The sequence below is a fragment of the Natator depressus genome, chromosome 6, assembly GCF_965152275.1.
Source record: "Natator depressus isolate rNatDep1 chromosome 6, rNatDep2.hap1, whole genome shotgun sequence".
NCBI classification, from domain to species: Eukaryota; Metazoa; Chordata; order Testudines; family Cheloniidae; genus Natator; species Natator depressus.
The window spans coordinates 100912036-100934835 of NC_134239.1; the positions used below are offsets into that span (position 1 = coordinate 100912036).

The 22800-nt window shown below is 43.7% G+C and overlaps 1 protein-coding gene and 1 long non-coding RNA gene across 3 annotated transcripts in view; one reads left to right on the forward strand and one right to left on the reverse strand.

Moving 5' to 3' along the window:
- The window catches only part of LOC141989437 (uncharacterized), a 28944-nt gene extending 23088 nt beyond the window's left edge, over positions 1-5856 (reverse strand). Inside the window, exon 1 of the long non-coding RNA XR_012639984.1 lies at positions 5668-5856. This is a non-coding gene — a long non-coding RNA (uncharacterized LOC141989437). The remainder of the gene's footprint in view (positions 1-5667) is intronic.
- Positions 1-22800, forward strand: part of DGLUCY (D-glutamate cyclase) — a 92022-nt gene that overhangs the window by 63207 nt on the left and 6015 nt on the right. For both annotated transcript variants that reach the window (XM_074956121.1, XM_074956119.1), the window contains exons 11-12: positions 14637-14756; positions 17562-17713. In XM_074956121.1, coding sequence (XP_074812222.1) covers positions 14637-14756; positions 17562-17713 — 272 coding nt within the window. The remainder of the gene's footprint in view (positions 1-14636; positions 14757-17561; positions 17714-22800) is intronic.

The following is a 22800-nucleotide window of genomic DNA, read 5'->3' on the forward strand; positions in this document are numbered from 1 at the left end:
ACTCACCACGTGCAGTAACTGAGGTTCTTCAACATGGTTGTCCCTGTGGGTGCGCCACAACCCTCCCTCCTACCCTCTACTTCGGAGTTGTTCCATGATAGACACTCTCTGTGGTGGAGAAGGAACTGAGGGGGAGGTTAGCCACGCAATGCTATGTAACCGGCTCAGGCATCGCGAGACGGGTACAGCGCATGAGCGGCCCAACTGAACGCTGCTGCTACAAGTCTCCAATTACAAGCCCAGGGCACCTAAAGTAGAGCAACCAAATGGACAACCATCTTGAAGATCTTCAGTTACTTCACCTGGTGAGTAACCTCTTTCCTAGAGGACAAAACAAGACAAACACACACAAGAGGGGACGGAAAAGACTAACAAAAATAGAAAATGCAGCTTCTGTCTCTGGTGTTAACTCTTACTTGTAACCTTGCTGATTGAAAAACAGGCACAGCACACAGTTATATCAGCCACTCTGAGACTTGGCAAACTTGTACCTCTTGTTGGGCTATTTAGGGCACTGCTTTTAGCTGCCTCTTTCTGGTCACAGGCTTACAGCACTGTTACAAAATGTACAGTCTTGGCTGGTTAAGCCAAACTCTTATTAAACAGGAGGCAAAACAGGAGAGATAGACAAGAAATATGGTGGGAAGAAAACACCACATGGAGGGTGAAGTGCGGGGAAAAATGAGAAAATCTCACATCTCAGGGGGTGTTTGGGATTCAGTTGGATCTGATGGAGGAGGCAGTGTCATCTGGATCCCTCTCTCTCTGGCTTGGTCTGGTCAGGACATCTCTCAGGATTAGGACAAAGAAAGTATGGCATCCCAAGAGATGGCTGGGGTGGCAGCCATGATGATGAAACTCACCACAGTGGGTGTTGTCAGAGACTTGCTTCTTCTGCTGATTTTTCCCCAAAGTCTTTTCTTTTTAAGATACCCAAAAGAGTGTTGAGCGGAATAGTCCATCCTCTCACTATTTTATCCACCAATAGGCCTAATTTCCAACACACCAATTTTAGTTCATTGATTTCTGGTCCTCTACTACTCTTGTTTACCAGTCATAATCTTAACCCAGTCCTGAGTAGTATCAGTAAAAAATCCTTTCTGTTTAAATTAATTCAGTCTGCCTGTCTCCTCCTTACATCTTTTCTTAAACAATTTTATACAATAAGTCATTGGGACAAGTTATGAACTTTCACTCATTTTTTACAGTTAAGCTTACAATTAGGGTAAATTTATAGGCCCAGCTATTACAACAGTACTATATTTGCCCTTCTCAAGTTCTCTGGAATGTCACCCATCCTCCAGGAGTTCACAAAGCTAAGCTGTAAAAGGGTATTGGCAGTCTTAAAAGAAATATATGTAGGACTGGGGATGAATTTACAGTTAATGGAGGACAAAGCATGTGGTTGAAAGAGTAGAAAGAAGCTTTGTGTATATGTATATATGCGTATGCACACACATATACAAGACCTGAGATCGTATTCTGACATCAGCTGCTTGCTATATTTATTGTACACCAGTGATTTTCAGCATTTTTTAATTTGCAGACCCCTTTGGAAATCTTAGACATAGTCCCTACACCCCCCAGGGGTCCATGGACCACACATTGAAAACCAGTGTTCTATGGTAATGACAACCTTTTGCAGAACCCTTACATATAGTCTGTGGACCCCACGTTGGAAACGACTGGTATACACAACTGCATCACTGAAAGGCAATATGTAAAGTAAACACATAGTGAATGGAAATAAAGTATTACATTTTAAAAACATTAAAGATATTTTATTATTGTTGAACCATTGTTAAAACAGATTTCAACAGGCTTAGATTATGTACTCTGTGTACATTATAAACTCATTTGGGTAGGGATTGTGTCTAGGCCGTTCTCCTAACTGGGACTTATCATAATATAAATATTTTATGACATAATCATCTTCCACAGGGCTCCCTATGAAATACTACGGTTCTTGTCAAAATTGTGTTACAATCAACTAATATGTTTAAACAGAGAAATTGCTAGCATGAATCATAGAATCATAGAATACCAGGGTTGGAAGGGACCTCAGGAGGTCATCTAGTCCAACCCCCTGCTCAAAGCAGGACCAATCCCCAATTAAATCATCCCAGCCAGGGCTTTGTCAAGCCTGACCTTAAAAACTTCTAAGGAAGGAGATTCTACCACCTCCCTAGGTAACGCATTCCAGTGTTTCACCACCCTCCTAGTGAAAAAGTTTTTCCTAATATCCAACCTAAACCTCCCCCACTGCAACTTGAGACCATTACTCCTTGTTCTGTCATCTTCTACCACTGAGAATAGTCTAGAACCATCCTCTTTGGAACCACCTCTCAGGTAGTTGAAAGCAGCTATCAAATCCCCCCTCATTCTTCTCTTCTGCAGACTAAACAATCCCAGTTCCCTCAGCCTCTCCTCATAAGTCATGTGTTCCAGACCCCTAACCATTTTTGTTGCCCTTCGCTGGACTCTCTCCAATTTTTCCACATCCTTCTTGTAGTGTGGGGCCCAAAACTGGACACAGTACTCCAGATGAGGCCTCACCAACGTCGAATAGAGGGGAACGATCACGTCCCTCGATCTGCTGGCTATGCCCCTACTTATACATCCCAAAATGCCATTGGCCTTCTTGGCAACAAGGGCACATGGTTGACTCATATCCAGCTTCTCGTCCACTGTCACCCCAGGTCCTTTTCCGCAGAACTGCTGCCTAGCCATTCGGTCCCTAGTCTGTAGCGGTGCATTGGATTCTTCCGTCCTGAGTGCAGTACCCTGCACTTATCCTTGTTGAACCTCATCAGATTTCTTTTGGCCCGATCCTCCAATTTGTCTAGGTCCCTCTGTATCCTATCCCTACCTGCCGCCGTATCTACCACTCCTCCTAGTTTAGTATCATCCGCAAATTTGCTGAGAGTGCAATCCACACCATCCTCCAGATCATTTATGAAGATATTGAACAAAACCGGCCCCAGGACTGACCCTTGGGGCACTCCACTTGATACCGGCTGCCATCCAGACATGGAGCCATTGATCACTACCCGTTGAGCCCAACAATCTAGCCAACTTTCTACCCACCTTACAGTGCATTCACCCAGCCCATACTTCTTTAACTTGCTGACAAGAATACTGTGGGAGACCGTGTCAAAAGCTTTGCTAAAGTCAAGAAACAATACATCCACTGCTTTCCCTTCATCCACAGAACCAGTAATCTCATTATAGAAGGCGATTAGATTAGTCAGGCATGACCTTCCCTTGGTGAATCCATGCTGACAGTTCCTGATCACTTTCCTCTCCTCTATGGGCTTCGAATTGATTCGTTGAGGACCTGCTCCATGATTTTTCCGGGGACTGAGGTGAGGCTGGCTGGCCTGTAGTTCCCAGGATCCTCCTTCTTCCCTTTTTTAAAGATGGGCACTACATTAGCCTTTTTCCAGTCGTCCGGGACTTCCCCCGATCGCCATGAGTTTTCAAAGATAATGGCCAATGGCTCTGCAATCACAGCCGCCAACTCCTTTAGCACTCTCGGATGCAACGCATCCAGCCCCATGGACTTGTACACGTCCAGCTTCTCTAAATAGTCCCTAACCACTGCTTTCTCCACAGAGGGCTGGCCACCTACTCCCCATGCTGTGTTGCCCAGCGCAGCAGTCTGGGAGCTGACCTTGTACGTGAAGACAGAGGCAAAAAAAGCATTGAGTACATTAGCTTTTTCCACATCCTCTGTCACTAGGTTGCCTCCCTCATTCAGTAAGGGGCCCACACTTTCCTTGGCTTTCTTCTTGTTGCCAACATACCTGAAGAAACCCTTCTTGTTACTCTTAACATCTCTTGCTAGCTGCAGCTCCAGGTGCGATTTGGCCCTCCTGATTTCATTCCTACATGCCCAAGCAACATTTTTATACTCTTCCCTGGTCATTTGTCCAATCTTGTAAGCTTCTTTTTTATGTTTAAGATCCGCAGGGATTTCACTGTTAAGCCAAGCTGGTCGCCTGCCGTATTTACTATTCTTTCGACACATCGGGATGGTTTGTCCCTGTAACCTCAATAGGGTTTCTTTGAAATACAGCCAGCTCTCCTGGACTCCTTTCCCCCTCATGTTATTCCCCCAGGGGATCCTACCCATCAGTTCCCTGAGGGAGTCGAAGTCTGCTTTCCTGAAGTCCAGGGTCCGTATTCTGCTGCTTACCTTTCTTCCCTGTGTCAGGATCCTGAACTCGACCAACTCATGGTCATTGCCTCCCAGATTCCCATCCACTTTTGCTTCCCCTACTAATTCTTCCCGGTTTGTGAGCAGCAGGTCAAGAAAAGCTCTTCCCCTAGTTGGCTTCTCCAGCACTTGCACCAGGAAATTGTCCCCTACACTTTCCAAAAACTTCCTGGATTGTCTGTGCACCGCTGTAGTGCTCTCCCAGCAGATATCAGGGTGATTGAAGTCTCCCATGAGAACCAGGGCGTGCGATCTAGTAGCTTCTGCGAGTTGCTGGAAGAAAGCCTCATCCACCTCATCCCCCTGGTCCGGTGGTCTATAGCAGACTCCCGCCACTACATCACTCTTGTTGCTCACACTTCTAAACTTAATCCAGAGACACTCAGGTTTTTCTGCAGTTTCATACCGGAGCTCTGAGAAGTCATACTGCTCCCTTACATAAAGTGCTACTCCCCCACCTTTTCTGCCCTGCCTGTCCTTCCTGAACAGTTTATAACCATCCATGACAGTACTCCAGTCATGTGAGTTATCCCACCAAGTCTCTGTTATTCCAATCATGTCATAATTCCTTGCCTTCACCAGGACCTCCAGTTCTCCCTGCTTGTTTCCAAGGCTTTGTGCATTTGTATATAGGCACTTGAGATAACCTGCTGATCGCCCCTCATTCTCAGTATGAGGTAGGAGCCCTCCCCTCACAGACGTTCCTGCCTGTGCTTCCTCCCGGTATCCTGCTTGCCCACTTACCTCAGGGCTTTGGTCTCCTTCCCCCGGTGAACCTAGTTTAAAGCCCTCCTCACTAAGTTAGCCAGCCTGCTCGCAAAGATGCTCTTCCCTCTCTTCGTTAGGTGGAGCCCGTCTCTGCCCAGCACTCCTCCTTCATGGAACACCATCCCATGGTCAAAGAATCCAAAGCCTTCTCTCCAACACCACCTGCTTTGCCATTCGTTGACTTCCACGATTCGACGGTCCCTACACCGGCCTTTTCCTTCCACAGGGAGGATGGACGAGAACACCACTTGCGCCTCAAACTCCTTTATCCTTCTTCCCAGAGCCACGTAGTCCACAGTGATCCGCTCAAGGTCATTCTTGGCAGTATCATTGGTGCCCATGTGGAGAAGCAGGAAGGGGTAGCGATCCGAGGGCTTGATGAGTCTCGGCAGTCTCTCTGTCACATCGCGAATCTTAGCCCCTGGCAAGCAGCAGACTTCTCTGTTTTCCCGGTCAGGGCGGCAGATAGATGACTCAGTCCCCCTGAGGAGAGAGTCTCCGACCACCACCGCCCGCCTCCTTCTCTTGGGAGTGGTGGTCGTGGAACCCCCAACCTTAGGACAGCGCATCTCATGCCTTCCAACCAGCAGAGTCTCCTTCTGCTTTCTCCCCCCAGACGTATCATCTGGTCCACTCTCTGCAATGGTACCTGTGGAGAGAACATGAAAACGGTTACTTACCTGCATCTGCATTGCTGGTACCCGGACATTCCCCCTTCTTCTTCTGGAGGTCACATGTTGCCAAGCTTCTTCACTGGCCTCTTGGCTCCGCTGTGCAACCTGCTCTAAATCTTTAGAGCTTTGTGCCTGTAGAAGCATATCCTGACTTTTGTCCAGGAAATCCTCAGATTCTCGTATGCAACGCAGGGTCGATATCTGTTGCTCCAGACCGTCAGTCTTCTCTTCCAATATGGATACTAGCTTGCACTTTGTACAGACAAAGTTGCTTCTGTCCTGTGGAAGAAAGACAAACATGGCACATCCAGTGCAGGTCACAATAGCTGAACACCCCCCCTCCATATCACCTTCCTACTATGAGCTTCCTCAGAGAAGCTGGCAAGATGTAAGCCTCACTGGGCTCACCCCAGGCGAACTCCCAGGCAAACTCCTGCTGTTTGCTGCTCTGCTGTTCCCCGCTGCTCAGCTGGTCCGCCGCCGCTCAGCTGGTTCGCGGAGCTCTGGCTATTTTTAAACAGCCAGGCTTCCCTGAAACAAACAGACAGACACCCCCAATACCCGCCCCCTGCAGGCTACCACCCAGTCAGGCACTCGCTCAGGCTTTCAAACTGCCCTCCCAGAAAACACACACTCGGATACTCACTCAGCAAACACACACTCGGATACTCACCAATCCCAGGCAAACTCCTGCTGTTTGCTACTCTGCTGTTCCCCGCTGCTCAGGTGGTCCGCCGATTTTCATGCGTATTGTGGATAGTTTTAGAAATGAGGTTAACAGATTTTTTTTTTTTTTTTAAAAACTATGTGATAAACTGTCTAGTTTTTGTCACCATTTGAACGGGTTCTTAGAAAAATCCCTGTACAGAGAAACAGTGCAAAACCCTACTAGCAACAATAAAAGACATGGCTCTTGCTAGTTTAGTTTCAGTCACATTGGAACATTCTTGCTAATGTTTTTTCAACTGTAGCATGGACATGTCTTTAAATATTCCCAAATGGGCTTGAACTTTGATACATCAATAATGATAGTATTGCCAGAGTTTAGAGGACTCCTGCAAAGAGAATGTCTGGTCTGCTTCCAAGGGACTAGTATCTCATTTACAAGCTGCATAGAAAAGTTCCTGGTGTATTTGATGTTATTTTAAAGCCCCCAATAAATATGGTGACATTTGTTGCGGGTTTTGGTCCAGTTCACAGTGAATAGTTGGCACTGAGTTGACAGCCTCAATAGAGAAGCCAAGGAGTGAACAGACATTTTTATATGTCCTCCATAAAACCTTTCAGCAATAGTATCTCAAATGCTTCCAGGTTGGTTACACCTTTTATTTGTGAATCATGTGTTTACACTTTCTGTCTGCTTTTAGATTTTAAAATAGTCAGTGCAGAGACTTGGCCTTTCCTCTGTTTTACAACATCAGTCATACTGCCAGCATTCAATAAAAATATCCTAAACCCCCAAGATTGTCACTTCAGAACAGGTTAAAGCACACTGTTAATTTGTGGATTTTTGCACTGCAATAGAAACACTATGTGCATGGACTTGAGCATCTATTTGCCAGTGCTAAGTTTAATTTTAAAAACATCTGAATTATTGGAATACTCTTTAAAACTTAATTAAAGAGCAAATATGAGACATTCCAATGCACAATATATTGTAAATAGAAGGAAAATAGAGAAATAAGTTATCTATCTGTGCCATACTATCATTTAATATCTCCAGAGAGATATTTTAATAGAGAAGGGTTTAATTAATCTCTAACCTTTTTCAATATGATTAGGAGTGAGCTAGTGATGATCTAAAACAGGATGAAAATATAGATTAGTATTTTAATAACTAGGAGCTGTTCTGTATTACTGTTCTAGAATCTAGATCAGATATTGATATCAATGGAAGTTGAAGGTGCTCAGTATCTGACAAGATCTCCTGTGAGGTAGTATAAATGGATGTTGTGTACTAAAAAACTGGGTATCTTTTTGAAAAATATTTTTAACTTATTCCTGTTACTCTCCTCCTCTACTACTACTGCTTGTCACGCTTACTTCTTGTGCCTTGAATTTTAATTAGATTGATAATGTTTTGGGGCAGGGACCAGGTCTTTCTAACTGTGTACACAGCACCTAGCACAATGGGGCACCAATCCTGAGTGGGGCCTTTGGCCACTGTCACAACTGACGGTAGTTGTAATGAGTTTTGGTGAGGTTGACTCTGAGGAAAGGGAAAATTCAAGGAAAACTGAAGCTATATTGATTAAACATACAGTGCTTGGTTAGAGACAAGTATGTTATAGAACCCTTGAGAGAAGAATGATCACTTTGACAGGGCTATGTAGAATAGAAAGGGATAAGGAAAAGTAGTTGTCAACTCTTATAGAACTCTTAGCACAACAGAGTGTTTGCTGCCTGCATTTGCCATGGTTGACTGTGTCAAGCTTTTGATAAAAAACCAAGATCCAAATACGTTGTCTTAAATTCCACTGTGTAAAATAGCCATCTGACCTGGGAACTTTGTCCACAGCCAAAACATCTGTGGTTTCTCTGAATACTAATGCCATAACAAGTTGTAGAGCTAGAGTGGACCCTCAGGAGCAGACTTAGGCAAAGTAAGAATTCATGAACAACTGCTGGGCTCAGTGCATATTGAACAAAAGCATTGGAATAGACCATTAAAAGATGTTCCAAAAAGACCATACTAATTTTCTCAGCCCTCGTGTTTTTGGCACTTTCATATGCTGTCTTTAGCATCAGTTAATGGAATATTATTGAGAGCTCTGGCAGGGGAAAAAAATAGCTTCACTTGTTGCCCCTTTTGTTCAAGTGTTGTCTAGCACTAAGGGCTGAAATTTGAGAGGTTTTTAGTTATCATGGCTTCAGACATTACATTAGTCAGCAAAAGCTCATTTATAAAGTCAGGAGGAAAATCTCAAATCTACTGCTCAGCACTACTTTCTAAAGACCAGACTCACCAGAGGTTATTGAAGTACTAAAATGTCATGCAGAAGAGTTGGGGAAGGTAGAAAACAGTCAGTAAAAGAAAAAGCTTTAAGTGGGAGATGTGAAATCCTTCCCTTCCCAATGGTGGATTACTATAGTGCCAATAGGTTTCAGAGTAGCAGCCATGTTAGTCTCTATCCGCAAAAAGAACAGGAGGACTTTTGGCACCTTAGAGACTAACAAATTTATTTCAGCATAAGCTTTCCTGGGCTAAAACCCACTTCATTGGATGCATGCAGTGGAAAATACAGTGCCAATAGGATAGATCCAAAACAACACAGCCACTAACTAAACACACGTACAGAAACAGATGTCCCAGAAAGGCAACATAAGAGTGACATGGAAAATCCAAAGGATTGATATCTGCACTATTATAGAAAATATGTACTATTATGAAAGGACAAGAGCTAATTTTAGGAATTTTTTTTTTAATATGTGCCTTAATCCTGGGACCCTGGAGACAAAAGTCATTTATGTGTCTAGTTTAGGTACTTACTGGGCAACAATCACCAAAGTATCTCAATATGATAGTAAAGTAAACCCCAGACCATGTGAATAACTATCCAGTGGGTCCACAGCTGAAATCCAGTATCAACAAAAAGAGTGAAGATTTAAATAACTTATTTAGCAAGTGAACAAAACAGAATGCAGCATCATATTCCAGTACTGTGCATCCATTCACTGCCATAAACTTGAATAGGCTACAGAAGCAAAAGGTGTGAGATAAAAAGCACAGTAAATGTAATGGCGAGAAAGCTAAAAAGACCCAAGTATTACTTACTCACCAACAATTATTACTTTTCAAAGCTGTGCATGAGACTTAGCCACTAAACTCCCTGTCACACTTCAGGGCTCAGTCCTGTCCAACTCTGAAAATATAGATGTTAGTTGGGAGCTAAATAGAAAATTCCTGCTGAGGCATAGCTTTGAAGTCACTAGCAGAAAAATTAAACACATATATACACTTGAAATCTGAACTACATTTTAATTAAAATTCCACCTGTATCAAGTTTCAGTGATTAATTCAGTTATTAAAGAATAAATTGTTAGTACAGGAATCTTACTGTTGTAGAATGTGATATGCATTAGAATCCAGACACACTTCAAATACAAAAATGATGCATTGCAAAGAGGAATTTGGCACTCTCAGCTGTTCTGTAAACATGAACATTATATTTTGTTTCACAAAATCTGAACTTGGAGTTCTTCAAGTGAACATGTGCATTCCATTCTTGCTGTCTGTGCACCCAATGCACAGTCATCAGAAATGTTTTCCCTCAGCAATACCCATTGGGTGACACAGTCACCAGGCTTCAAGCCGTGTGCTTCTTGCTAGAGGCCTATGCCAGTGAGCAATCCGCACAATAACTGCCTGAAGTGCTTGGGTGAAACACACATAAAAGACTGGTGCCTGATTTGCAGGGAGTTCAGGCCTAGAATGAAGAAGGCTAGGGAGGTTGGCTGAAATTCCTGCTGATGGAGGTAATGCTCATCCTCGTCTGAGTCTGCAACTTCAGTGAGAATCCCACCTCCAGCTCTAATGGGATCCTGGCACCTGTCTCCACTGGTGCTGACTTTAGTTTTTGCTAGTGGATGCTCCTCTCTGCCCTCTTTCCCCTGTGCGAGAGGCGGGCGGGGCCTCAGTCAGAAGACGCCGAGCGGGGACGGGGCTTCGGGCAGGAGCGCAGGTGGAGCATGGGGTGGAGCCCACAAAAGATTAATCTGGTACTGTAGGTGCAGAACATCCCCTATTTTTATCGGTAGGTGCTTGAGCCCCAGAGCACCCATGGAGTTGGCACCCTGTCTCCCTTGCCCAGGCCGAGGAAGAAATATAAGACTTCCAAAGATGCCCCAGCCAGGGGAAGGTCTCCACCCTCTTAAGTTTGGTAAGGGGGTGAGAAGGAGTTGAGCAGAGTGCACCTGAAACCTAAGCACTCCTCCTCCAGATCGGTGCCTAAGTCAGCACAGTTGGCTCTGGCACCACAGAGATCACCATCAAGGCTGGTGTCAGAAGTGGCACTGGCATCTTCTTCAGCACCACAACAAGATACCATGTTGGTGCTGACTACCTTGGAAGCATTTGCGATCCCAAAATAATCTGCTCTGCCTCTCAGTGCTGATGTCTCTGTCACTACAGGAGTTGGATTCCTTGGCAATATTGTGCTATCCCCGTGCCAGCAGTTCAACCTCCGGTACTTCAGTTGCCTGCTTCCTGCACTGTCTTAAGGGGAAGCCTGATATGATGGCAATGCTCCGCCCATCACCAGGTTCTCATCATCGGTCCCTGGCACTGACTGGATCAGCCCCTTCATGGTCGGAGGAAGGGGAGTCTTTGTCGTTGGATTCAGCAGTGGGATTTTAAGTCTCACAACTCTGAAGCTGGACCTACCAGTCTCCTCCCAGATCCTCTCTTCCAGCCTACCATTGTGACTCCTTAATGGGAACTGCCATGGGAATGTGGCCAGGTCAATGGGGTCCAGCCCCATATCATTGGCTATTTTGGAACCCTTGGAGTTTTCCCCCAGCTTCCAGATTTTGTTCTCACTGTATGCACTCAGTACCCTCATCCACAAGGGCAGAAACTATGGACTGGGCAGCTCTGTCTCCAGAGTCCAGTACCAGGGCTGGCACCGACCATCAAGAAGAGGTCCTAGAGCCAGACCAACAGCCATAGAAAAAGTTTTGCCCTCACCAGTCTTGGCTTCCTCTTAGAATCATAAAACCATAGGGCTAGAAGGGACCGCCAGGGTCATCTAGTCTAACCCCATGCCAAGATGCAGAATTTGTTGTGTCTAAACCATCCACGACAGATGGCTATCCAATCTCCTTTTGAAAACCTTCAGTGAAGGAGCTTCCACAACCTCCCTAGGCAGTTTGTTCCATTGTTCTTACAGTTAGGAAATTTTTTCTGAGATTTAATCTAAATCAGCTATGCTGTAGTTTGAACTCATTGTCTCTTGTCCTGTCCTCTGGGGCAAAAGAGAACAACTTTTCTCCATCTTTCTAATGGCAGCCTTTCAAGTAGTTGAAGACTGCTATCATGTCCCCCTTTAATCTCCTCTCTTCCAAACTAAACGTACCTACTTCCTTCAGCCTTTGCTTATATGCCTTGCATACCATCCTTTTGCTCATCTTTGTTGCTCGGCTCTGGATGCTTTCCAGTTTTTCTACATCCTTTCTATACATTGGTGACCAAAATTGGACACAGTACTCCAGCTGAGGCCTAACCAGCTCTAAGTAGAGAAGTACTATCACCTCCCGTGGCTTGCATGCTATGCCTCTGTTAATGCAACCCAAAATTGCATTTGCTTTTTTTGCAGTAGCATCATATTTTTGACTCCATGTTAAGGTTGTGATCCACCACAACTCCCAGATCATTCTCAGTAGAGCTGCTGCCAAACCAGTATTCCCCCAGTCTGTATTTGTGCATTTGGTTTTTCTTCCCTAAGTGTAGAACCTTACATTTATCTTTGCTGAATTTAATTTTGTTGTCTATAGCCCAGTTCTCTAATTTATCAAGATCCCTTTGAATTTTAGCTCTATCTTCCAAAGTGTTGGCAACTCCTTCTAGCTTTGTGTCATCTGCAAATTTGATCTGTAGGCTCTCTATTCATACATCCAGGTCATAAATAAAGATGTTAAATAACACCAGACCCAGATAATATCCCCGTGAAACCCCACTTGAGACTTCCTTCCAATCTGACATCATTCCATTAATATCTACTGTTTGCAGTTGTTTAACCAATTATGTATTCACTTAATTTTTGGAATTCACCAATATTCATGCAATTTAATGATTTATCTGGTATCTTGCTCTCCAGATCTCTATCAGCCAAATTTTTCAGGTCTTCAATTTTTGGGTGCCCAACTTAAGACACCTAGGACAGCCAACAATCATTCAGACATTTATTGGTCCCTACAGCTTCTATTGACTTTAATGGTAATATAAATGCTCAGCACATCTGAAAGTCAGATACAAAAAGTGTTTCAAGTAGGGCACCCAAAAACAGACACTCCAAATTAGTGACCAATTTTTAAAAGTATAGGTGTATCTTTCTAAGAGGAAAACTGGTGGGGAAAATGAGAGTAGTGAGAGTATAATTAGGGCTCCATCTGTTCCATGGCACAAGGGGACTAAATGCTGTAGAAAACACTCCTAAGTTCTGGGAAAGAACTCCTGCTACCTCCAAAGGCATCACATACCATTTGCATATATTTGTGCAAAAATTGTTACTTGTTTTAAGAAAAGGAGTACTTGTGGCACCTTAGAGACTAACCAATTTGAGCATAAGCTTTCGTGAGCTACAGCTCACTTCATCGGATGCATGCACGAAAGCTTATGCTCAAATAAATTGGTTAGTCTCTAAGGTGCCACAAGTACTTCCTTTCTTTTTGCGAATACAGACTAACACGGCTGCTACTCTGAAACCTGTTACTTGTTTAATTTTCTCAAAACTAGCAACAAGCCAAAGTTTACCTCTTTTGCTTCATTTAAATATTTCACAATATTTTGCATGTATATACAAAAATATATTACATTTGTTTAAGTCCTTCCATGAAGTGTAAGATTACTACCTCTCTCTCCTAGATATAGTGTCAGAGCTGTTCAAGAGCATTGGATAATGTCACCTTCTTGTAGCTGTTGCTTACAGAGCATAATTTCTAGTTACTACGCATACCTGGATGTTTTGTAAGTTGGTATATTATAACATAATTAGAAGGCGGTCGCAGCTCTGTCCCCGTCCGTCAGGGAGGGAAACCACGCCCCCTTGCTATAATGCTTCTGGAGTGACTCAGTTCAGGGGGAAATTAGCCGACAGTTAATAGGCCCAAGCCTGCAGTACAGACTGGGCAGCAATTGGATCTATAAGTCCCAGACCTCAGCCAGGGCGATGCAGCAAACAGTTAATGGCTCTGGCCTGTAGTCAGGCAGAACAGTAGTGAGTCTATAAGCCCGGATCCTTCAATCGGGGAGGGCAGCAAACACTTAATGGCTCGGGCCTACAGTCAGGCAAAGCAGCAGTGAGTCTATATGCCAGGGGGACCCTCAATCAGGGCAGGGCAGCAAACAGTTAATGGCTCCTGCGTGTAGTCAGGCAGAGCAGCAGTGAGTCTATATGTTGGGGCCCCTCAATCAGGGTGAAGTGGCAAAACAGTTCACGGCTCTGGCCTGCAGTCAGGCAGAACAACACAGTAGTCTAGGGGGATCAGCTCTCTGGTGGGACAGAAAGCAAAACCATCTGGCATCCTAACTCAGGCCGGGGACAGACCAATGCAAGCCTATTGGCCTAAAGGTGGGGAGGCTGCCACACTCAGGGGCAGGGGGACACAGGCTCACCCGACTCCACTGTGTCCCAGCCCAGGGCCCTAACAGTGGCAGAGTGGTCTGCCACTGGATCAGCAGGGAAATCCGGCAGCAACATGTTGGCCGGCTTGCAATTAGTAATACAGCCAAACCCTATTCGGCTTCCCTGGGCTCCTTCCTACACTCCCATTCCGGGTGTACCTGTGTTCCAGGGTCGTCGTTCATCTGGCTGGGGTAAACTGCTAATGGCAGCTCCAACAGCTCCTCGGTGTTCCCGGTTCCTGGCAGCTCCAGCAATCCCTCTGGGTTTCTGGCAATGTAGCTGCCTCCATCGGGTCCAAGCTTCAGCAGCAGCAGGGAGATGTCCTGCTCCTCTGGCAGCTCTCCCCCAACTGAGCTGGAAGGCCTGCCTTTTATATTTCCAGTTCCTGTCCCACCCCTCTGCTTCCAACAGGGCAGTTGCGGATATCCCGGCTCTGCCCACCAGGGAGACAAAGCCCGCTCACTACAATGTTTTCAGCTATTGTTTTTGTGATCTTCTGTTTTGTGACACTTTTGAAAACAGTTCAAGAGAGCTGACCTGTTATACACAGACTATTGTGGATAGCTTATAAATGGGTTTGAATTTGTAAGGTGGTTTGGATACTCATGGCATCTTTTTTCTTTTTTAATGAAGGCATTGGGGATGGAGGAAATGAACTGGGAATGGGAAAAGTAAAAGAAGCTGTAAGGAAGCACATAAAAAATGGAGATGTTATAGCTTGTGACGTTGAAGCCGATTTCGCTGTTGTAGCCGGTAAGTTTTTAAAAAGTGAGAACAAAGCACATGTGTTGCAGATTAATTTTGGTTTGGCACTTTCTCTAAATGACCTACTGAGCATTCAGGTACTGTGAGCTTTCTCTCTTTTGTGCCCAATCCTGTGAGGTGTTGAGCATCCACATCTTCCCCAGTATAACTGAAAATGGAGAATGCTCAGCATGTCACAGGATTGAACTTTTCATAATGAGTTCCTGCAAAATTAAAAGATCAAAGATTATCACATGACTCTAGAGTCCTATTTGTGAGTTACTTTGGAGCCTTTTTAACTTTTAGACTGCTGTTAATTTCATTTTGAAACTGTACTAAGCAATTAAAGCTGTTATGTTCAAAAGCATTCAGCCTCTCTCTGCTCCCATTGAAGTCAGTGCTCAGTATTGGCATAGCTCTGCTCTCATTAAAGTCAGTGTTACTTCAATGGCAGCAGAACTAGGCCAACACTGAGTACTTATGAAAATTCCCACCCTAAATAAATATTAAAATCATTTGACTCTCAAGGAGAACTGTACAGCCATCTTCTATGCAGGAATTAAATGAACTTTGTATTCATATAAGTTCAGTGTATTTGTTAGTGCCCTGGGGGTGTACCATACCAGGCTAAAATCAATTGCACTTATGGGGTGATGCGAACTCTATCAAATAATCTCTGCAGGGCTTCTATACATTCTAAATTTTGCATGTAACAAAACATAAATACAACTTCATGTTTAGAACCCTTTCCTGCCCTGTTGACTTGGCCAGCACAAAACAGGCTTTACAGAAGTTAATAATGAAGGAGACTGATTCAGCAATGACAGATTTACAAATTGCGTGGTCTGTATTGTGCTATAGCTCAGTACATTGGGTGCCCATGTATGTGTCATAATGGGAGGTCACTTTAATAGAAGGGACTAGGGAGGCTAGATTTCCAACACCAATGGTACAGAAATAGGAAGTAGTTGGGGAGGAAATTGGGAGTGAAAAGTCTGATTGTTTCTACCCTTTCTGCCCATGTGTATGTCCTAAAGTTGCTGTTCTAGGAACTGCAGTGTTTATACTCAGAGCAGCTGGCTAGCCCAAGACACAGTAGAGGAAAGAAAAGGAATGTGTTTTGAGCAGGAAGGTCAAATGGGGAATGTAACATGCACTATAACATTAATTTCCAAATTTTCTAAAAATGGAAGTGTGGAAAATTTGAATACTCCAGACTTCTGGGAACAGAGGTCTAGGAACAGTAGTTGTGCGATTACGGGTGCAGGAGCAGTAGTCATGTGATCGGAGTTGCTGGATCAGTAATGATAATATATGAAGTCTGCTGAGAGAAATGCAAACACAGTATTAGAATGATCAAGTATTTTTAAACAAGGTGCCAAACATCACTTAAAAGACAATGAGGTCTAGTCTGATCTCAGTGTACAAATAATTCATGGATATTAACTTTGTTGGGATAAACACTTACAATCCCACAAAGCCCTAAAGAAGAATTATAGACTTCATCAGCAGTCAGACAGTCATTTGCTGTTTTCATCACAGCTGCTCCTCCCATAAAACGGCTGAATTGTTTACGCAGCCTGTGCTCTTTGTGAACAAAAAGAATAAGCTATGAACTTTATAAAAAATTTTCATTATAAAATCTGACACCATGTAAATCTCACCTGGTTTTAGAAAAGCTGGTAACTCAACTCATCCTAAGTTTGCAAAAGTTGACAAGACTTGGTTCAGTTAAAGCCACACAGAATCCATGGCTTTGGCACAAAGCCAAGTGAAATTCTGGTTTTGACTATTTCCCTTTTGAGTTTTTGCATTTGTTTGAACCACAAACCCCAAATTTAAACTAGTAGCTGCAAACCTGCACGTATTGGATCTGAAATAAAAGTTCACACAAACAGCTAAAAAAAACTTTGCTCAACTCTAAATTAGACACACAAATACAGCATATAGCAAAGTTAGAAACTTTTATATTACAGAAGATACCCAAAGGTGAACGTGAATGACAAGATTTGTATCCACCAAGTGAGATGAAACATGATTTAGGAGTCAAAGCACAGGCCTGGGAGTCAAGACTCTTGAATTCTATTCCTGGCTTTCTCATTTATTATTAGATAATTAGTATCACCCCAAATATTAATATGTACTTTGAAGGACTGATTTTAATCTAGAGGAATGTCAATAAGCTGTACGATGTATCTAATAATAGCTTGCAGGAAAATTGTTGATGCCATGGAATTCCCCATGAGATTTTTCTGGTAACATGCTTCTGCAAGTATAAAAATAAACAACTGTAAGACATATTAAAAATAGAATATCTCTGTGGAACAGTTAATGAAACAGCACATGGCTGTTCTTATAGACTATTTCAATCCAAAACAGGCACTAGGAAAATCTTGCTAATAAAACCCATCAAATTGTGTATTCCACCACTGGTCCATAAATTGGTTTTTGATTGTGGCTAACTTTGTCACTGGCAACTAACCTATCAAAGTAATGTGGAAGGCTAGAGACATCTCCAGTCTTTAGCCCTTACAGCTGAGTTTTTCCAGTGTAGTTAAAAGCATAACTCTAGATAGGGTAGTACAGTAACTTTTCAGAATTTAGTAAACTGGTAGGGTGTGTACAATGTACTGTATGAAATGTTTGTATTATCTTAAAATATTTAATTAAAAAACCCTTATTGCTGAATATTATTAGGACATTCCTACCTCTCCCCCCACACTTTGAGATTTACGTGGATTAGGTTCACAATTATTTAAAAACATTTTATGTTTAATTTTTACTGTCCAGTTTCATGGTGACTTTCTCTTGCAGGGATCTCTAACTGGGGAGGCTATGCTGTTGCTTGTGCTCTGTATATCCTCAACACCTGTGAAATACACGATCGCTATCTGAGGAAAGCTATTGGGTTCCCCAGATTGTCCAAGAAGGCAAACTGGGCATCAGCACTTCCATCCATTACTAAGGTATTCTCTATGGATAGGTTAGGAGATTGATAATGGGATGGTGAAACCTTCAGCTGTTGGTCACTGGTTCAGAACTACTACTATCACATGGCTATTTAATGGGCTACAGGAAATGAGTTTGGGCTCTCAGTCCAATTCCTAGTGGACAAGAGCACATACCATAACCAACATTCTCGGAAAAGGGTGCACTGATTATGTGAGCATGGAAAACTGAACCTCCTTATTTTTATAGATGTGCCATCCAGAATGGGATTGAGGCAAATTAATGGGACAACATGAGAAATCTTGTATACTGAAGGTATCTGTATTGCACCTGTTCCCCGGATAAAAAAAATTTCACTCTCAGTGGCTGCCAGACTCCTTTCACCAGCATGAAAATAATTTTAAAAATATTCAAAAATATGTAAACTTTGTCCTCTGAATACATCTGCTGCTGGGTTTCTGTGAGTATTTGGATAGAATCAGTAGTATAAGCATATAAACAATTCTAGGGTGTTACAAGCTGCCTTTCTCCTAAAGCAATTCAGTTAAGTTTGAGAGAGACCAGGTGGATTTTAACCATTTGTTGAAAACTACAATAGAATACAAATGTGATCCTAGGCTACATTACACGAAATAAAGTAAACAATCGCCCTCCTGCTGGGTGATCCAGCAAGGCATACTGGTTGTGGGCAGATGAACCTTTCTCTCTATTCAGAGTCTGTCACCATGCCACCACAAAGAGAAGCTCTTAACACCCCGTACAGATTCTAAGTTACTCGTGTCTTGTGATGGTCACATGTCACATACATAGCATGTTCAGACATGCCGAACCATAGCTCTCCCAACTGCTAGAAAATGTGAAACAGGTGCTAAGAACATTAAAACAAGGGCAAAGGTGCCTCATCCCTGGGACACAGGAACATGTAAAGGTGCATTTGGGGAGTGGAGGGGTTCTCCAGTCTCCTAACAGGGTTTCATTGTTTTTTCAACTTACAGTACCACTACTCTCCATCTTGAAATATAACCTTTCTTCCCACCTTATTATGTTTATGTAGGTAGAAACTGATTTGATGCCTGACAGTAAGATTATAATTGGAAATCTATAAAGGTTTCCATTTGAGGGAGCCAACTGTAAAAGTGTTCTTAGCTGAAATTGATTGTCAGGTTGAAGCCCAGGAGTGAACTTTATTTACCAGATTTGATGTCTGCTGTTTCAGATATTTCTAAATTAAAGAAGGGACAGATAATTGAAGTTCTGAAGTTTCAAACATATATTTCACCAATACAACTCAGAACTAGGTGTAAATCTGTAATCCTGTGGAGGTTCTCAAAATGAGAATGAGTTAAAATGGCAGAGGAGAGTCATAGTTATACTTTTTCTTTTATAATAAAACGGAACATAATTAAGAGAGCAGGGTCTGGTATACTGTGTCAATAACACAACCAGTCTGGATTTTCTAAATGTTCATTGGCAGAATGACCAACATAATGGCTTGGAAAAAGTCAATACTGTCTGTGTGATCTGCAAGCAAAGTCCTAGGCAACTTCTGTTTATCCATCCATCCTGTATTCATCACAGTAGTATTTCTACTGGGATCACAATAAGTTCTACTTAAAATTCCATCAAAATATCTCTCATTAATCTCAGCGATGGGTTTGTTATTTAACACTGGAAAAACTAAATTAATATTCCAGGTTAGACAAATACAACAAAAACAGGATACTCAGGACTGTTTCTTCATATCATGTGCTTAAATCATCAGGTATTACAAAAAGTTTCTCAGAACAGTGCATGCACTTTTTAGTTATTTTTTGATACCTGGTATAAGGGAAAGATAATTGAAACTGAAACCATATTTTTCTAGCTCTTACTCTTATGGGGTTGTCCTGTGACCTAGCAAAACATCTCTCAATTGAAATGAGTTACTTTTCATTCTTCAATCATTTTTCACTTACATCACACCTCTAACTTCCCTTTAATTCTACATGACCTAAAATCAAGGGGAATTTAATCAAAATCCCCTAGTAACGAGGTATTGTAATTAAACACAGTGTCTCACAGAGCAAATCCTGTCTTGCATTTGTATTACCAAGTTCTAGAGCTGGCAGTCTTGATAATGATCTGATAATGGGAGGGACCCTTGAAGGTTCAATGCTAACATTCATTCAGATAAAACTAATGGAAACAGCTCTGTAGGGAGAAAGAAAATCACATATTCTCAGTCAAGAGGCTATGATGGCTTTAACTGTAAACCTTGGAACAGTTAAACACTGCAGCAAATTTCTTGAGCTTCAACACCTTACTCCATTAGGGTAAAAAGATAAAAACTGAGCAAGAAATTCCAGACAGTTTGTGTTTTCTGCTGGCAGTTACCTCTCAAATGCAATTGCTTTTAGTGCTCTGGCCAAGCGCCCAGTTAAGATAATAAAGCACCCTCGACATCTATACGCTTGGGCACCCTGATACCAGTATTCGCTTCAGGACCGACATGGCCTTCGGCACAGGCATGTGCTCTCATCTGAGGCACCACTTCCTGCCTCATTCTGGGCGATGGATGAATCAGATCATCTACTCTCTTCCTCTGCTGTTGCTCTACCCCCGTCATCAAGATCCCAGGACTCTTCCGCATCCAAGTCAGGGTCATCCTCCTCCTGCTCCACATCACTCAATGAGCACTGCGGGTCGCTAATGGACTGTTATGGCTCCCAGGATTGGCATGCACCCTGTGGTCAGGACAGAGGTCCCTGACCTGATGCCTACTGGCCAGCAATGTCCTACTCATATCAGTGGCCTCCTTGGACTCAGTGGGATGCCCCTTGCTTGCAGAGATCCCACTCCTCATTACACCAAAGATCATTCACCAAAACAACGGTGATGGTTGCAGATCAGCTGCAAGCCCAGGCATCAGCAGGCCTCCTCCCTGCAGAGCTCCGGAGTCCTCCCATCTGGGTAAGTCATCCCGGGAGCAAGATCCAGCTTTGGCTCAATCAAGATCATCATCCTCATCTCCAGATGATGCTGTTCTGTCTGATTCATCCTCCCCTTCCATACTGGAGGACTTTGAGGCATATCGAGACCTTTTACCCAGTAGCCATGTCCCTTGACATTCAGGCAGAGTTCCTACATGAGAACACCCACAAATTGTTGGACATTCTGCAGCCATCTGACTCTGGGAGAGTTGCCCTCCGAATCAATGATGCATTCCTTGAACCAGCAAAAGCCCTCTGGAGCACACCGGCCTCGGTACTGCCACTGGCTAAGTGCATGGAGAAGTGCTGTTTTGTTCCTGTGCAGGGATTTGAGGAGTTCTGTTCCCATTCGGCTCCGAATTCCCTGGTTGTAATGGTGATGAATGACACGGCTTGACAGGGCAGAAAGTCCACCCCTAAGGACAGAGACTCCAAGCTGTTGGACCTTCTGGGCTGGAAAAACTACACATCCTTGTCCCTACAGATGTGGATCGCCAATCAACAAGTCTTGCTGTCCAAATACAATTTCCTTAATTGGACAGCTGTGCACTAATTAGTGGGCCTGAGACCTTGTGTGAGGAGTTTTGGGTGTTTGTCATGGAAGGCTGCTTGGTGCCCAAGACGTCCCTGCAGTCTGCTCTTGATGTTGTGGACACTTTGGCCAGGGTGGTGGCTTCTGTAATCACTGTGAGGAGGGCTTACTGACTGCAAAACTCTGGAATTGCACATGATGTCCAGCAAGCCATCAATGACTTGCCTTTTGATGGATGGACCTTGTTCTCGGAAAAGATCAATGACACACTAGCGCTCCTTTAAGGACTCCAGAGCTATCTTGAGGTACACATTGTTGACACAGAGGCACCATTGTGGTGGTCAGCAGCAGTAGTACTGCCTGCAGCACTCCTTTGTGCATTTTTTCCCCCTGAAACAGCAGGACTACCCAAGAAAAAGGGATCCTTCCCACAAGAGGAATCAGTCAGCTTGGGGTTTGGCCAGTCCATGTGTCTTCCCCCTGTACCCTCTATGTGCTCATTTTGACTCCTTGGTCCAATGAGTGTTCCAGTCATTGCTCCACTTTCTTCTTCCCCCTACTCCTTTGGGGACAGGCTGGACCGCTTTAACAATGTTTGGGGATCAATTACTTCTGACAACAGGGTCCTAGACACTGTCAGATCGGGTTATGCCATCCAGTTGCTCTCTACACCTCCTCTCCCCTCTCCAACCCTCTTCAGGGACCCCTCTCATGAGACACTGCTCATCGAGCAGGTCAGCTCTAGCTAGCGTTGGGAGAGGTGGAGGACATTCTGCCAGCATATCAGGCTTGTACTTCCTGATACCCAAAGCCAAGGGTGGAATAAGACCCATCCTCAATCTTCATGATATCAACAAGTTTATCAAATACATGAGGTTCCAAATGTTTACTCTATTGACTATCCTCCCCATGCTGTCTCAGAACGACTGGTTTGCTGCTCTGGACCTACTTTCATGTGGCAATTCTACCAAGCCACAGAAAGTTTCTCCATTTCATTGTAGAAGAACACCACTTTTAGTATATGGTTTTCCCATTTGGCCTCTCTTCTGTCCCCTGAGTTTTCACCAGGTGCATGGCCATGGTTATGCCATATCTCAGGAGGAAGGGAATCCACATCTTCCCCTACCTTGATGACTGGCTACTAAGAAGCAGCTCCAGAGAGGAAGTTGTTGCCTACATCAACACCATGTTGTGTTTGCTCAACTGTCTGGGTCTCATTTTAAACACCATAAAGTCAACGTTGGCTCCCATCAAAAAATTGAGTTCATTGGGGCCCTGTTAGATTCCATAATATTAAGGGTGTTCCTGCTGACTGATCATGTCCATGCAATTCAACATCTCTGCTTTAGTCTACGTTCTCAGCCCTCCACAACAGTCCAGGCGTGTCTGAGCCTGTTGGCCACATATCCGCTTGTACACATGTAGTCGAATTTGCGAGGCTGTACTTTTACATGTGGTGGACGGTCTACCATCCTGCCCTGCATTCTCTGGACATATTGGTTCACCTTCCCCCACTAGTTCTGCACTCCTTACAGTGGCAGACGTGCCCACACAATGTATGGCAGGGCATCCCATTCGCTCGGCTCTCTCCAAATAAGTCAGT